The sequence below is a fragment of the Corvus kubaryi genome, unplaced genomic scaffold, assembly GCF_017639235.1.
Source record: "Corvus kubaryi isolate FWS band 111438036 unplaced genomic scaffold, C.kubaryi_AGA036_p1.0 37341, whole genome shotgun sequence".
NCBI classification, from domain to species: domain Eukaryota; kingdom Metazoa; phylum Chordata; class Aves; order Passeriformes; family Corvidae; genus Corvus; species Corvus kubaryi.
In genome coordinates this window covers 626,427-642,972 of record NW_024581112.1, presented here as the reverse complement: position 1 = coordinate 642,972, position 16,546 = coordinate 626,427, and the positions used below count along the sequence as shown (strand labels likewise).

Sequence of the window (16,546 nt, the reverse complement as noted above, 5' to 3'; positions counted from 1 at the left end):
ACGGAGCATTGCTGATCCTACATGACTCACAGCAGTGCTGGCGCAGCTGGGAACAACCTGCCATGCTGCCTCCTGCCCCACTCTCCTCCCATCCCAGTGCTCCCAGTATATCCAGCATCCCCACAGATGCTGCTCTGGGGGCAGGTTGCTGCAGTTGCTAGGGATGGGGAGAAACAGGATTTCAGGGTTACACAGAGTGTAAAGGCTCATCTTGGTGCCTTAACCCCCCAAAATCCTTCAACTTTGGGCATTTGATGCCATTTGCTGCCAGCACCTCCCAGGGGAAAGTTGGAGTGGGGTTTATCTCAGTGTCTTTGGTGTGGAACATTCCATTACCATGGAATAAGGGTTAATATTTACTCGCCTGCATGAACTTTGCTCCCATTGATGTTATCAGACACCCTCCAGATGGGATGCGGGGTGACTGCTCCCCAAGTTCCCAGGAAGAGACAGGATGCACAGCACCAATTGGTCCACCCCAGGTTGGAAACAAGGGAAAACTACAGAGTGGATGGAAATATGGGAAGCCTGGCTGGGAAGCCCACACTGCTGCCTCTCCTCAGCACCTACAGTTATTCCCCAGCAGCTCCAGGGCCTGGTTCTGAGGCTGTGTGTGTCCATCTGACTGCTGCGATGTTCCCATCCAAGGGATGCCATTCCTGGGGTGCACAGAAGAGCCAGGGAGCAGCTCATAATTACCCCGGGTCATTAACAACCTGACTGGGAGATGAGCAGTGATGCATGGATGCAAGGGCAGTACTGCAGCTCAAGTCCCTGCACCCGTGTGTCCCTGCACCCGTGTCCCACTCCCCTGTCTCCACGTGCTCCTGTGTCCCTGCGCCCGTGTCCCTCCACCCCGATGTCCCTGCACCCGTGTCCCTTTTCCCTGTGTCCCTGTACCTGTGTCTCACTGTCTGTCACCAGGCCTTTGTGCCTATACCCCTGTGTGCCACCACCTGCTCCCAGCCCCCTCCATGTCCCTGCAGCTCTTGTATCCCTGCACCCCTTTGTCCCACTCCCTGCCCCCAGGCACCCCTGGGGCGAGCACTGGGGACAGCTCCGTGCTGTGTCCTTGTGCCCAGCAATGGCTTTGTGTTCCCTGGGCAGCTATGCTGGCTGTGAGCTGCTCCGTGGGTGGCTCTGGTGATAGGAATGTGCCAGGTTTGTCATGGATCCTGCCAACACTCGGCTCCTTGGGGTGTTCCCACTGCCGGCCCCACTGGGAATCTGCTATTCCTACCGGGCATCTACTTTATTCATGGACCCCCGGACCTGCATCCGTGCCAGCAGGACCTGTCCAGGCTGGGGTGACACTTGGTCCCTGCAGCAGGGTGAACCCATAGCGGGGGATTCCATGCCCTGATCTTGGGGATCTGGCGGCTCTGGTGGTGTTCTAGTGAGGACGATGGGCACTGTGATAAGCTGCCCTGGGGGGGCTGCATTGGTTTGAGGTATTCATGATCCTGTGCCACCCCGGGGAGAGATGCCCGTCGCCCTATGTCACCCCCAGGGGCAGGACCACCCTGACGCCGGGGCTGCTGTGGCAGGGTGGCCGGCACAAAGCCACCCGGGGGGCCCCGGTGGCTTTGGCCACTAGATGGCCCCGCGGCTCCACTGGCCACCCTGACCTCCGGGACGCCCGGTCCAGCATCCGGGGGGTCGGGATTCAGGGAGCGAGATGGAGGGCGCAGCATGCAGAGTGTCTCTAAACCCTCCCCTGCTTGGCCCCCGCCTCGAGGTGGCATTTCCTTGTCACGACTTGTCCTAACGAGGGTTTCGAGACAATGCAAGAAGGTCGAGTCCTTACGAGCCACCAGCCAAACCCTAGAGCATCCTGTCCCTGAAGAGCACCCTGGGGACAGGGACACAGAGGTACAGGGACACGGTAGTGCCTGGGTACAGGGGAGTGGGACACAGGGACATGGAGGAGCAAGGATACAGGGGTGCAGGGACACGGGAGTGCCTGGGGACAGGCGAGTCCCGGGATGTGGAGGAAGAGCAGGCCATCTTCCCCCAGACCAGAATTTCCTCCTCTGCCCAGAGGAGGAGGAGGAGGGGGAGGGATGGAGATTGTCGAGCTGCCGGTGTCCCTCTCACCGCGTGACATGTGGCCATCGTGTGACGGCTGAGCACGTCGATCCTCCATGCGGATTCCCTGGGGCCTCTGGGGTATGGGCAGCATCCCCAAATCCTGGTACTTGCCTCTGGTGGGGGGGAAGGGGGGGAAGGGGGGGGGAAGGGCGGAGGTGTCACTCCTCACTGAGGGCAGTGGGGGGTTATAGGAGGGTAGGGGCGAACAGACCTATCAGGGGTCCCCGAGATGGGCATCCCTCCCTATCCAAGAGAGGAATGTTGGGTAGGACCCCTTCAGTATCCTACGGGATGGGGGCAGGGAAGACTTTCTGTACTGAGCCCTGCATCAGAATTACCCACGGGCAAGGGACGGGGTGAGATTTCGGCCCCCCCCATCAGGGAGGATGAGGGGAAGACCGTCCCAACCCAAACGTGAGGCGCAGCCTTTAAGGAGGCAGAGGTCTTTTTATCTGGAGACTGCACGGGGTGGGAGAGCGGATTGGGAGGTGAGACACGCCCCAGAAGGGAGAAGGGGCAAGGGGGCAACTCCTGGCCCGATCCCCACGAGGGGAGGGTTTAACAAGGAGGGGGATTGTTGTCCCCCAGATGCCAGACCCGTGAGGGCACACCCGGTACCTGCCCCATAGGAGAGCACTGCCAGCCCCGCGCCCCAGAGCGAGGCCACCCAAACTGGGGAGCGATGCCCTGATCCTTTCCCCACATGGGCACCCCCTCCCCACCCCGGGTTCCCCCTTCCCCACCCCACACTGGGACTCCCACCCCGACCCCATACCGGGGAGTGATATCCCAACTCACTTCCCACATCGAGACCACCCTCTCGACCCCCGCCCCATGCCGGGGACCCCCACCTCATATTGGAGAGTGATGTCCGACCCCCTCGCCACCCCACACTCCCCCGCCCATCCTCGCTTCTTAGAACCCCGCGGAGCCGCTGCTCCGCACAGCAGGTGCGGGGCGTGTCATGATCGGACGTATCGTGACGGGGCGTGTCGCGACGGGGGCGTGCACGCAGCCCGCGGGCGGTGCGCGGGTGCGCGGGACCGGGATGGTGCCGGGATGGTGCCGGGATGGTGCCACGGCTCCTCATCGCGCTCCTTCGCTTTTTCAGCCGCGGGTTCCTGCGGGCGGGGGACGCCGCTCCCGGCCCCGAGGCGCTACAGGTAGGGACGTCGGGACCTCCACCCCGAGGGGTCCCCCGCACCCCCCTCTCACTCGGGACCCTTCTCTTCTCAACCCGGATTTCCAGCCCCAACCGCGTCCCCTCCCATTCGGGACCCCCATCCCAGCTATATCCCGTTCCACCTGGGACCCTCAACCCACCTCCCCTCCCTCCCGGGAACTCAGACTCGCCTCCGCTCCTACCCGGGACCCCCGACCTACGTCCGCTGCACCTGGGACACCCGATTCACGTGCCCTGCTTCTGGGGACCCCCACCCCAAGCCATCTCCTCCTACCCGGGACCCTCAACCCTCCTCCCCTCCCAAACCACGACACGCGACCCACCTCCTCTCCCACCCGGGACCCCCATTCCCACGGCCTCCCTTCCCACTCGGTCCCGGGGGTGGTGGGGGTCCCCGTGTTTATGCTGTGGGGCAGGGTTGGAAGCCGGCGCTCCCGACTCGCCGTGCTCGGCGCTGTAAGGGGTAGGGGGCGATGGGACCGGGGGTTGCTGGACTCCCCATCCCTTCCCGCACCAGGGGTGGAGGGGGCTTTCCCGAGCACGTTTGCACCCGCTTGTCTCCCCCTTTTCGGTGGGGGGCTCTGAACCCCACGGGGAGAACCCGACAGGGAAACTGAGGCACGAATGGGGCTCCCGGGGTGGGGACGATGGTGCCCCCCCCACCCGAGGCTTGAGGACACGCTGGGTTTCACGTAGGAAGGAGGCAGCGGGTTGGGGGCGTGCAGATCCCGGCGGGATCCCGGGAGGAAATGGGCTGGACCGGGAGGGAGGGGGGTCGGCCCCGTCCCGGGGGGACCCCCACGCCCTCCCGCAGCCGCCCCAGGAGCCGGGCCGCGCTATGGGGACTCTCCAGGACACTGTGAGCGACCCCGGGGAAAGGGGTACCCAGGGGGTCCCGGGGGACCGGTGGCCTCGGGCTGGGGGTCCATTCTGTCCTGGGGCGTTTGGGGGTGCGATGTGCTTGGGAGTGTCTGGGGTTCTGTTTGTCTGGGGCAGTTGGAGTTCCCCCTTCCCTGTGTCCCCTTGCCCCGCTGGCGGTGGGACCCCCAAGAGCTCGGCTGTGTATTCCATCCTGCGGCCAGACCTTGGGGTGGGGGTGCTGGGAAGGAGGGAGCCCCCAGCAGGACCCAGCTCTGAGCCCCCCACCCTCCTTGCACCAACTGCACATTTTAGGGAGATGGAAGCTGCATCCCAGTATGTGGGTGGGAAAACACTTGGTCCTTCCTGCTCCTGCGCCTTCGAGCACACCCAAATTTGGGGAGGGGATGACTTGAGGGGGGTTCTTCCCCTCCTGCGACTGTCTGTTCGCCTGGATGGATCTCTGACTGGTGTGCTGATGGTTCTGGGTGTGAGAAGCGTGGCCTTGGTCCCCCTGGGGGTACAGCTACTTGGGGGGCTTGGGGAGCTCCAGGGGGCGGCGGCTTCAAGACAGGAGCGAGGACCCGGAGATTCAAGCTGGGAAACGAAGGGAAGGAAACGCTGTCTGGGAAATTGCCGAAAGCTGCTGACGGAGAGAAAGGAGCTGAGCAGGGCCAGCGTGCCCCGGGTGGGGGGGGGGAAATGAGCCCCCCCTCCCCTTCCGGATGGGAAGGTGGTGGCTTGAGGACATCAGAACTATCATTCAGCTTGGGGCTGGGATGTGAGACTCCTCACTGCCCAATGCAGTGATATGGGGTTCCCTGTGATCCCTCTCAGTCCCAGCCCCCAGAACCCAGCTGGGCCTGACCTAGGTGCTGGCAGCTGGGCAGGCTCTGAACCCTGGACACAGCCCCCTGAGGGGATCTGGGGGTGTGGGGGCAAGGGAGCCACAACTTCCAGCCTGGGGAGTACAAAACCCACACAGATGGGGTGGTGGTGGGCAGACTGGTTTTAACCCAGTGGCACCGAGGAGGAGGAATGGATCGCATGGTGGGGCAGAGATGCATTCCTAGCTGTCCCTGGTGTGTGAGGCCACAGTGGCAGTGGGATATGACCCAGGATGTATGAGAAGTGAGTGGTGGGTATGGATCCTGTCCCTTCTCCAGCACAGGGTGAGTGAGGAACAGCTTATCCCCCACAAAATACCACTGGACCCCAGTCCCCATTGGTGTCCTGAGCGCTGACTGCATCTGGAACTCCCATCCCTGAGCCTGGGAGGGCATATAGGATATATATAGGGCTTGGGGTGTTATTACCTCCCAACACCCTGTAGTGGGGTGAGACTGAGAATGTCTGTTCCTCCTCTCCCTCCCTGCCACCAGCTCCAATGCAATTACCTGCAGACTGGATCATGAATCAAACCCTAATTGATACATGTTCACAGCCTGGAGAAGCAGGAGGGGTTGGGGGCCGCCGCTGTCCCCAGGGGTTGCGAGGGGGCTGTGAGGGACTACACTCGGACACCTTTAGTGACCTGCCATGGATCAGGGAGCCTCAGCCAGCATCGTGGGGCTGCTCCTGCTTCAGTTTCCCCCCATGTGGGACCAGCCATGTTCAGTGGGCTGAGGACCCGTTGAGGGCAGTGAGGGGACATGCGTATGCAGGCGTTTGTCCTTGTGTTTCCTCTGGCGGACACAAACATATCAGCAGGGCAATAAAGGGGAGGAAAGGGCTGTGGCGGCTTCTTTCCATTACATGCGGCAGGGCTGGCTTCCTCCCACCCTCAGCAGGGCTGGGGGGTAGAGCAAGACCCCCAAACTGGGATGGGTGGGAGGAAAACACCCCAGTGTTTCCCAGCCAGGTGATCCCCACAGGCCATAGGTGTGGGTGTCTCAAGGAGTGACTGCTTGCGGGTGTGGAATCAGCCTGTGCTGGCACTGCAGTGCCCTGGTGCTGATTTTTGAGGGGCAGTGGGGTTTGGGATATAGGTTCCAGAGCTCTCATGCCCCATGACATCACCCAGGAAGGGACGTCTGAGGTGGAAGTGCCCTGCTGCACCCCAGGCAGGGGAGCTGGGATAGAGGTGTTCCTGCTGCACCCCAAGCAGAAGGAATTGGAGGGGGTTAGTCCTGCTGCACCCTGGGCAGTGAAAAGCTGCGATCAGGATGCTCCTGTTACAGGATGACATGGTGGCATCTTCCCTCTGACTGGGATAGGCCCCTTGGGTGACCTTGGCTTTTTGGAGTCGAGCTGTGATATTTGGCAGGGAGGTGATGGACTGGGATCCCCTGCAAGCCTGGGTCTGAAGGGTGACCCTCTGGGAGCTGAGTCCATGGATCTGGGGACTGGCCTGGGACCTTTGCAGCTGAATCCCACTGCATCCCCACCCTGGCCACTCCATGGATGTGGGGGGGAGGATGGTGGGGACCTGCCCAAGGGAGCTGTGGGGTGGAAAATGCCAGGGAGCAGAGCTAGCTCCCGGGTCTCCCTCCTCGTGGTGCAGGAGAGATCACTGCTCCTGGCCCGGCTCTGGCAGATGCAGGTTGTTCGGCACCTTTGGATGCCCTGGCCACAGCTTTGGGACCCCCGATAGACAAGGGGGGGTTGGAGGCCAGACCCCTGGCTGGGTGCTGACCCGTTAAACACCAGCACTGTGATCCTTTCCTACATCTCATGGGCTTTGGGCTTTTCCTGGCTGTGCCTCAATTTCCCCATCTGAGTAGCGAGACCCCCACAATTCCTAGACCCCTTCACGGCAATTAAGAGCTGCATCCCACCACCGAACCCTCTTAGACATGGAAAATAAGAGCAGTCCCTGTATAGACAGAGTGGAACCCCCTGGGGGGGGGGGGGGGGGGCAGCTCTGCCAGCCTTCAGCCCCCCACACCCTGCTCTGGAGCTCTGCCCCAAATCGAATTCCTCCCCAGCTGCAGATGGCCAGGAATTCAATTTTCCCAGATCCCATCAGAGGCTGATAAATGAGGTCCCTAATCACTGTGCAGATCCCATTAGTGCCAGCCATACCAGGAGGGGATGCAGGAATGGATGGGGGAATGCTGCATCTCCCTTCCCATCCCACTGATTCCTATCTCCCCATGGAACCTAGATGTCCCCGAGCCCCTCTCTGGCTCCATCCCCAGAGCTTTGACATGATGCTCCCAAGTAGAGCCAGGCACGGAGACTCCTGCATGGCTAATCCACCAGAAAACATCTAGGAAAGTCCTGGAAACCCAGCCAGGTGGCCAGTGTGGATGGGAAGGGGCCTGTGTGCCAGGGAAATTTTTGCACCAGTGCCATGTCCCAGGAATGCACATCATACCAGCTCCCTCCCAGCACTGCCAGTGTCAGCACCCAAGGCATAGTGCCAGCTGGGTGCCAGGATGTCTCTGTCCTTTGGGGTGAAGGCACCCGCATACCAGGGATTCTCCTAAACATTGAGCAGTTTCCCTGCAGCTGCTGTGGGAGGGTCCATATGTCCCCTCTCTGACATGGGTTAGAGACAAGTGACAGTGAGATGCCCAGTCCTCACCACCTTCTTTCTTAGAACAGTGAACTAATTAGTGACAAATTAGTGACAGATCATTAGGCTAGTGGCCGAGCCGGCTGTTCCAAGAAGGCCACGATGTTCTGGGGACGGAAATCCTTGAGGAGTGTGGCTGCTGTCCCGATTTGTCCTGCCCAACAAAGGGACATCAACAGGAAGCAACCTTGACTCTGGCCCTGTTCTCTTGGCCCCAGGAGGCCAGGCCAGGATGTGGGGGGACAGACAAGGAGCACCCTAAGGGCTTGTGAGCTGCCAGAGTTTGGGAAATTTGCTTGGTTCAGCAAAACATTCCACTCAGAATGTGCGGGGTCCTCAGGGAGTGGCATCTGCCTGGTTCCGGGCTGTAGAAACTCCACGTGCAAAGGGTCTGTGCAAATGCCCTGTGCAGTGTGAGCATGCCAGGCTCCAGTGAGGCTGATGTATGGGTGAGGAGGAGGAGGATGGGGTGAGGGATGCACTGAGCTCCGGGGAGACACTGGGTTCAGCATGGCTCATTCTACCTGGACTAAACTCTAGTGCCATCCTAAGCAGATCTTGCACAACCATGTCCCTTTGCAGGTGGGGAAACTGAGGTAAGGAACCTCCACAGAAAGGGAAACTGAGGTAGGCACAGGCATACAGGGCTCCTTGCGTGCTTTTTTGGGATGGCTGATTCCACAGACTTGCATCCTCCAGCCCTTGGAAGCCTCAGCCTGGATCGCTGGGTGCCAGGGTGTCTCCATGACGGAGTCCTGCACCCCAGCCCTTGCTTCCCATCCATACATTGCAACAGAACCCCAGGCAAACGACCATGAGGAGACAAGAAATATCCCAGAAGTGTTTCCTTCCCGTTTGCCCTCATTATCCCCCTGGAAAAGATGAGGTAATTAAGGAGCTACCGTGTTACAGGTTGTTGCTGCCTGATTAGATTAAAGCAATGTAATTTGGGACTGAGAGCGGTGCTGGGAGGAAATGGATGGATGGCTTCCCGGCTGGAGTTGGGCAGAGCTGCCAGCTCTACCCTCCATCTATCCCTCCATCCTCTGTTGCCCTGGACCTTGCTCCAGGGACACTGCTGGAGGGTTATCAGGGGTGCTGCTTTGGGGGATTAGGGATACTTCCTCTGTTTTCTCACCCCTACGGAGAGGATTCCCTGGGGAATTGTGGCTGCGGGGCAGAGGGAAGGAGCTGGGAGCAGTGTGGGGGGCAACAAGGACAGGGTGACGGGGTGTCAGTGTCACTCAGCCCATGGCAGAGCTGAAGGGTATCAGGGATGCTCCTGCGGGGGTGGGAACAAGGGTGCTGCCTCTATTTCCCCAGCTCTATGGAGAGGATTCCCTGGGAAACGGTGGCTTTGGGCCTGGCGGAAGGAGCAGTGCCAGGGACAGGGAGAGGGTGACAGGGCTTTAGCAGTGTCACTCTGCCCATAGTACAGCTGGTGACAGCAAAGCTGTAACCTGCTGCCTTCAGGAGTCACTTCCCTGCTCTGTAGCTCAGTTTCGCCCCTCACACCCCAGTGTCAGAAGCTGGTGATCTCCTGCCTGGCCCTGCCTGGTCCTGCCTGGCCCTGCCCGCTTGTTGTCAGCCCTGCGTTGCCAACACACCGCCAGAGCTTGGCTATATTTAACCGCCACGGCCGGAGCACGAGGCCGAGCTGCCGGGGGGAGCAGCCCCCCAGGAGGGGAGTGGGGCTGGGGGGGCTCGGCTTTGCTGGAGGTGGGAGAGGAGGATGAATCACGGCTCAGGGATATTTTGGGATATTTTTAACGCTGCCAGATTGCTCGGCAAATGCTTGGGCAGGGCGGCGCGGGCGCAGGCTGGGTGTTTGCTGGCAGCTGTGGCTCAGCTTGGGGGGCCTAGGGGGATCAGCTGCTCCCCGTGGTGCTGTCACCCTGCAGCCATGCATTGGAGAGGTGACAAAGGCAGGGACATCTGTCCCCATGCACTTGGAAACAACTCTGGGTGTGATGGGTGGGGGCAAAAGGGGGTCCGGGAGCAGCATCTTCCACCTTGAAGGGGAGGCCAGAGGGGAGGAAGTTTCCCCATCACCTCCCCTGGAAAGGGGAAAGGGCTAGGAAAAGGCAGAGCTGGGGCATGGGAGAGGGGGTGGGTGTCTCTGCCTGCAGGGTTGGGGCAGGCAGGGAACCCTTGGACAGTGACACATACCCAGGCACCCTGTGGGTGGGACACAGGGAGTGGTGAGGGGCTGTGAGGTAGTCTGCCTCCCAGGAATCCAAATGGGATTTTGCTTTTCGCCCGTCAGATGTAACAAGATCCAGAGGCTAGTGGCTAAAAATGCATCCTATCTGAAGAGTCCACAGTGGGAGGGAGCCCTAAGCCCCCAGCCCTGGCTCTCAGCCTTGCAATGAGGTGACCACATGGTCACCCTCCTCATCCAGGGCTCTGCTCCGTAGGGAATTCCCTGGGGAGCAGCTCCTCTGTCCTTGAATTCTGTAAACCCCCTGTGAGAGATATAGGGGCTGGTGAGATGGGCTGCAGGGGGGTCCTTTGCTCTGCCCCAGACCCCTCCTTGATGTGTTCTGCACTCGCAAGCATCCCAATCCCTTTGCAACCTGAGCCTGGAAAATCCATTGGGAAGGATCTGCATGGGGTTTGGGTACTGGGATGTGCTGCCCACAGGCACCGAGACCTGCGCACTCAGCATCTCAAATGCTCTAATTTGATTTGGGGCCCACAACTGGGGGTGAAGTTGTCCAGATGGAGCGATGTCCAGCTCCATCCCAAAGGTGATTGCTCAGGCAGGGGCTAATAGACTAATCCACTGCCGAAATTAATTGGGCTCATTTTCCTTGCGTTCCCAGATGGATAAAGTCCCATTGGAGGGCAGGAGCCGAGTGAGCTCTGAGGGCTCACTGCGTCATGGGTGCCTCAAGCTCGAGGGGTCACCTCTGGCAGATCATTTACTTGGAATTTTTACAGCAAAGCTGGGATGGAAGCTCGGCAGGGAGATGATTCATTTCCTCGAGGTTCCTTGGGGAGGGTTGTGGCAGGAGTCTGCCACAGAAGCCTGGGCTGCTGCCAGCATCCCTCTGCAGAATCAGCACCCATGGGTGCTCTGGCAGCACCGGCAAGATCCATCTGGGGCCTCCCCAGCCCAGCATCCCCTTGCAAGGCAGGGTGACGGTCCTGCAGCCCTGCTCAGCGCTCCTCCGGGAGCAGGATGCTCCCAGGCACCAGGTATTTCTGCCTGGCTCTCTGTGCCTGTTTACCCATGGTTAAAGAGGAATCCAGTGGGTGGCAGGTCCTGGTTTTGAGCTCTGCCTAATGCAAACTCTTCTTGCCGAGTGCCTAAGTGTGTCCCCACCCAGAGAGAGACCCCAAGTTCCAGGTACCCTCAACAGGGCTGAGCTTCCCAGTGGGTGCTTCACTGCACTGGATCCAGCCTCTGCCTTCTGCCAGGGCCTCCTCCTCACCCTTGGGGGGCCTCCATTCATCTCCCAGGAGCAAGGCCAGGAGAAGGGGTGCAAGCTCAGAGACCTGAGACCCTGTGAGGTCAGTGTCCTCCCCCTCCAGGCCCCCACCCTCCACATGGCAGGTGTAAAATGAACCTTTCTGGAGAGGAAGCTGGCCAGGATGGGATTTCTCTATTTCATAAACATCTGGAAAACTGAGGGTGCCAAGGGGGACAAACCAAGCTTCCACAGCTGGTGAGGGGGAGGCAGGGGACAGATGTGGCTGATCCTCTTGAAAAAAGTCATGTTTTCACTGCTGGTCATTTCCTCTGGTAGAAAAAGCTGCTTTTACATCCCAGCAGCATCTGTGGAAGCCTGGGATGGGGGCCGGGGAGCCTGTGCTGGGGGTCCTCACCACCACATGTCTGGGGACAGGATGCTGCTGCAGCTATCCAAAGGGAAAATGAGGGGAAAAAATAGCAGGGAAAAATAAAAGGGCCGTTTTCCATGAGGGAGAGAGCAGGCAGTACTCTGGAGGCTGGCCTGTGGCAGGATTTGGCTTTGCTAGAGTGGGGGGGTCCATGTTGGAGCAGAGACAAATCCTTACTCTAAGAAGATGAATGGTGTCATTAATCTTCCACCAGCTTCAGTGGGAATATTGAGGCAGATATGGCTCTGGTGTTGCACTGCACCGTGGGGTGCTGGCCAGCATTGAGGTCCCATGAGTCACCCTGTCAGCTCAGGAGTCCAGCAGGGTGAGACCAGTATCCCTGTCCTCTCAGGCCAGAGAAAAGGTGACAACAGTCCCCGGGTGGGAGTCCCACAGGGCCACGTGTGCGCACCATGGGGACAGGACAGGGACAGGGTGCTGTTCACCTGCTCTACAGGAGCAGCATCCTCAGCTCCTGGGGCTGTCAGTGATGCCATGCTGTATCCCCTGCCCACACCCTGTCCTTGGATCTGTCCCCAAAGCCTTCTCTCCATGCCCATCTCCAGGCAGCATTTCCCTCCAGAGCTGCTGGGTGTGCAGCACCTGGGATAAGGGTGTTGGACTTTGCTCCAGGAGCGGGGAATTGCAATCCCTCAGTGTTTCCTCCTGTTTCAGTGAAGTTAATTAACCCGCTGTGCCCACTTGGGAAGTGTTACCATAGCTCTGCCCTCCATGGAAGCTGGGATGCAGAGCAGGTGGCTGATTGTTTCATCTCTCCACTGGTGCTGGGGATGCATGTGCAATGCAGCCTCATCCAAACACCCCAACATCTGCGGAGTAGAGATGGATCTGGAGGAGCCCCCACCCAAACTGAGGTAGTGCCTGGATGGTGTGGATTGCTGGGAGTAGGACACTGGTGACTCCACAGAAAAGGGAAAGGCTGTTTATGGCAATAACTGGGATATAGCTATGGTGGTGGCTCTGGCTGTGCTGGCTCTGGGCCCTGGCTGTGTCCCAGCAGAGCCCCCAGTGTGGGTCTGCAGCATCCCCAGGGCTGAGGGACAGAGGGTGACAGGGAGCGAGGGTGTTGGGGTAAACCTCTGCTCTGGGCTGGAGGATCTGGACTGGGAGTGGGACGAGTGAGACAAATGGAATTAGTGGGATGAGCAAGTGGGATATGCAGCATGGGTGGGACAAGTGGAAGGAGTGGGACAAGCCATTGAATGGGATGAGCCATTGAGTGGGATGAGTGGGCTGAGCTGGATGAATGGAACAAGCAAGGTGAGTGGGATGAGTGGGATGTGCAGGATGAGTGGGACAAGCAGCTGAGTGGAATGAGCCATCAAATGGGATGAGTTGGATGAACTGGATTAATATAGTGAATAGGCTGAGTGGGATGAGCAGGATGAGTGGGAGAAGCAGTTTAGTGGGATGAGCGGGACAAGTGGAATGAGTGTGATGTCCTTCCCAGCCCACCCTCACTCTCCCTACCTTCTTCCTAGGCTGCAAACCATCCTGCCAGCTTCTGCTGCTGTGTCCTTGTCTTGGGAATATCTTCTTTTAGCTCCTGCAGATTTCCCCTCACTGTGTCAGGGATGGAGCCGTATTCCCAGCCCTGTTAAAGCCTCCACCCATGTCCAGCTGCCACCTGACTGTCCCCACACCAAGAATGCCACTGGCATTTGATGCCCCAAGCAGACCCAAGGGACCCGTTCAGGCTCTGCCCCATCTTCCCCTGCCCCAGGGGGGCCACTGTGGAGGATCTGGTGGGACAGAGGGATGGCAGGACAGCCACCTGGCTGAGGCCTGGCTGTATTCTACAGTGCATGTGTCTCCAGTGTGAGTAAGTGACTGGAGATGCGGCCCTGTTGGAATAACATTCAGTGCCGATGTCTTCAGCTGGAAGCACCCTCACCGCCAGCCACACTCCCAGTGCCACTTGGATCTGGCCCCATGGCTGAGTATGCTCCCCGGGTGGGTAGGTGGCATGGCCCTGCATGGGGCTGCTGTCCTGGATGGGGTCTTGGGGTGCATGACAGCCCCTAGGTCTGGTTATCAGGAATGGAGCCTGGAGCCACCTGGCAAAGCTGGGACCAGAGGAAGAGCAAATCCCAACGCCATCATGCAGTGTCTGATTTGGAGCATCTACTATTTCTGTCATACCATCATCCTTATCCCACTCTCCCAGACAAGGGCTGGAGGCAGGAGCAGAGCTAGGAGAGTTGCACCACAGAGCCCACTGTGCCCCCGGATTTTCCATGTGTCCATCCCAACACCTCTGTCCCACCACGGGGTTGTAATCCTCAGATAAGCTTTTATCCATCTCCTTGCCTCATTTCTCTTCCCACTGGTGCTTTATGGCATGAGGGCAGTGTGGCTCAGTGCCAAAGCCTCCTCTCCCTTTCCACCTCCCCACATGATGGATGCTGACCAAAACAGGAGGGTTTGGCCCCAAAAAAGGCACCAGGCAGTCTGGAGGCCACTGCAAGGGGTCTGGTGGCAGGAGGACCTGTGCTGTGGCAGGGGTAAGGGAGAGTGGTGCCTCAGTGCCCCTCCACATGGTATTGGCCCCCAGAGACCCCCTGTTCTGCTCTTCTCACTCTGCAGGATGCTCTGCTGAGCCTGGGCGCTGCGCTTGATGCCACCACCCTGCGTGATGCCCTCCGCCATGCCCTTGTCACCCTGCTGCCTGCTGTGGTAGGTGGGGGTGCATCTGCATCCCCCAGGGGGCTGGGAGGAATGGGGAGCAGAGCATCCTCCTGGGCGGGTGGGAGTTGTGGGGTTTCTGAGACCCCCTGGGTTGGGGGGAGCCCTGGAGGGACTGGAGGGTGGATTCTCTGCTGGTTGATGCTGGGGTTCTGTCTGGGGCAGGGTCTCCTTATCCCCAACCCACTGCAGAATTCTCCCCCTATATGGGCCACCTGTCACCACCAGGGTGCTGTGGTGGCCCTGGTGCTCATGGTGGCCCCAGGGTGCTGGTGGCCCTGGGGGTGCTGGTGGCTCTGATCCTGGTGACCCTGGTGCTGGTGGTGGCTGGACATTGTGCCAGTGCCATTCCATGGGGCCCCTGGCCATGGCTGGGTGTGAGTGGTGCACACTTGTGTAGGTGAGCGTGCACATCTGTGCGTGACTCTGTGTGTGCGCAGGGGTGTATTTGTGAATGTGTGCATGTGCAAATGTGGGTGTGGCTGTGCACGCATGTCTGCACACACGCATGTGCTGCCCCCTCCTCCAGGAGCACGTCTATATCTACCTGCTGGATGGGGACACACGGCTGCTCTGCGATGACCCCCCCCATGAGCTGCCGTCCAACGGGAAGCTCAGGTGAGCTTGGCCACCTCCCCAGCCCTGGGCGTGGGCACATGCGTGTGGCTTGGCTGGTGTACATGAACAGATATGTACATGGAAGGCAGGAGGCTTCCCATCCCTCTCCACATCTCCATCCTCATTCCATCTCCATCCATGTGCCAGTCCCCTTTCCCTTCCCATCCTCATCTTCATCCTGGATGTGCACACATGTGCACAGGGGCTGTGTGTATGTACAGGGACACACATGCTGGCACAGGGGCTGTGTGTGTACAGGAAGACACACGTTTATGCCCAGGGGCTGTGCATGTGTGCAGGGACACACATGTGAATAGGGGCTCTGCCTGTGCAGGGACACAAGTATGCACATGTGCTGCACAGTCCTTGAGCCTGTCCTCATCCCGTGGGTGTCTCCGCCCCGGGGGTTGCCCCTTCCTGGGGGTTTTCCTTCCCAGGTGCCCTCCCCAACGGATGCTCAAAGTATCCCTGTCCCCACAGGGATGCTGTGCAGAAGCAGAAGCGGCTGGAATGTGGGGGGCTGCTCCCTGCTGAGCTCCCTGGCCAGCACCTGGGACCCCTGGCAGCGCCCCTGGCCCCTGGCACACAAGGTGGGAGCTGTGGGAAGGGTGGTCTTGGGGGACATATATGGGGGTATGGGCATAGAGCTGGGTGGTAGGTAGGTGGAGGGATAGAGGTGGGAATGGAGGTGTGAGAAGATGGATGAGTGGATGGATGGATGGATGGATGGTTCATGGGTGGTCAGAGGCAGTGGCTGAGACAACAGCATGTGGGTGAGTGATGGATGCACAGACAGGTGGGTGGAAGCAGGATGGAGGCATGAGGGACAGGTGGGCACTGGGACTGAGGGGTGCTCTCAGGAACAAGTAAGCATGGAGGTGGGCAGATGGATAATGGATGGATGGGAAGGTGGATAGATGGCTGGGTGGGTGGGTCATGACACATCAGGACATAATAGACATGCACCCCAAGAGCTGAGTTCCACAGTTCCGGGCTGCCCCTGGGGCCCACCTGGGACTGACACTCTCTCGCTTGTAGTGCTCATCATCCCGCTGGTGGACAAGAACAGTGGGGCCGTGGTATGCGTCATCCTGGTGAGTGCAGGAACATGGGCAAGGCTCTGGGGCAAGGGAGAGGGCCTGGACTTGGGGGTCCTAACATCACTCCTGCTCCAGGTACACTGCGGCCAGCTGAGTGACTCTGACGAGCAGAGCCTGCGTGCATTAGAGAGACATGTGAGTGAGTCCTTCTGAACTGTGGGACCTGCCACCTGGGGACCTACCACCCTTTCCCCAAGCCCTGCTGTTCCTTGTCCCTTCTGCTCCATCTTGCAGGCCCTGGTGGCATTCCGACGCCTGCAAGCCCTGCAGAAGTTGCAGCCTTGGCCCCAGGTCAGCCTCTCCACCAGCTCCTCCCAGACCTCTCTGGCCAAGCCCGAGAAGGCACCTGACAGCAGCTATAGTGACCTGGACTGCAAGATCCTACAGCTCTGTGGTGAGTGGAGGGACACTGGGAAGGGTGGGGGGTGTGGACAGGGTGAAACCATGCTCAGCCCCTCACAGCACTGCCACCCTTGTACAGGTGAGCTGTATGACCTGGATGCCGCCTCGCTGCAGCTCAAGGTCATCAACTATGTGAGTAGTTGCTCCACCAGCCCCCTACCCCCATCTGCCCCCAGCCCCAGGACACACCAGAGAGCCCCATTTTATTTCAAAACAAGAAAA

At 59.6% G+C, this 16,546-nt stretch overlaps 1 protein-coding gene across 2 annotated transcripts in view; it reads left to right on the top strand.

Moving 5' to 3' along the window:
• Positions 1 to 16,546, top strand: part of PDE2A (phosphodiesterase 2A) — a 41,601-nt gene that overhangs the window by 15,461 nt on the left and 9,594 nt on the right. The window contains exons 2-9 of one of the 2 annotated variants that reach the window (XM_042031442.1): positions 3,203 to 3,254; positions 14,106 to 14,195; positions 14,734 to 14,822; positions 15,303 to 15,412; positions 15,861 to 15,916; positions 15,998 to 16,057; positions 16,157 to 16,316; positions 16,404 to 16,456. In XM_042031442.1, the coding sequence (XP_041887376.1) occupies positions 3,203 to 3,254; positions 14,106 to 14,195; positions 14,734 to 14,822; positions 15,303 to 15,412; positions 15,861 to 15,916; positions 15,998 to 16,057; positions 16,157 to 16,316; positions 16,404 to 16,456 (670 nt within the window). Of the gene's footprint in view, positions 1 to 3,202; positions 3,255 to 4,097; positions 4,134 to 14,105; positions 14,196 to 14,733; positions 14,823 to 15,302; positions 15,413 to 15,860; positions 15,917 to 15,997; positions 16,058 to 16,156; positions 16,317 to 16,403; positions 16,457 to 16,546 lie in introns of those variants that run through there. The other variant, XM_042031444.1, reaches the window with a different exon arrangement.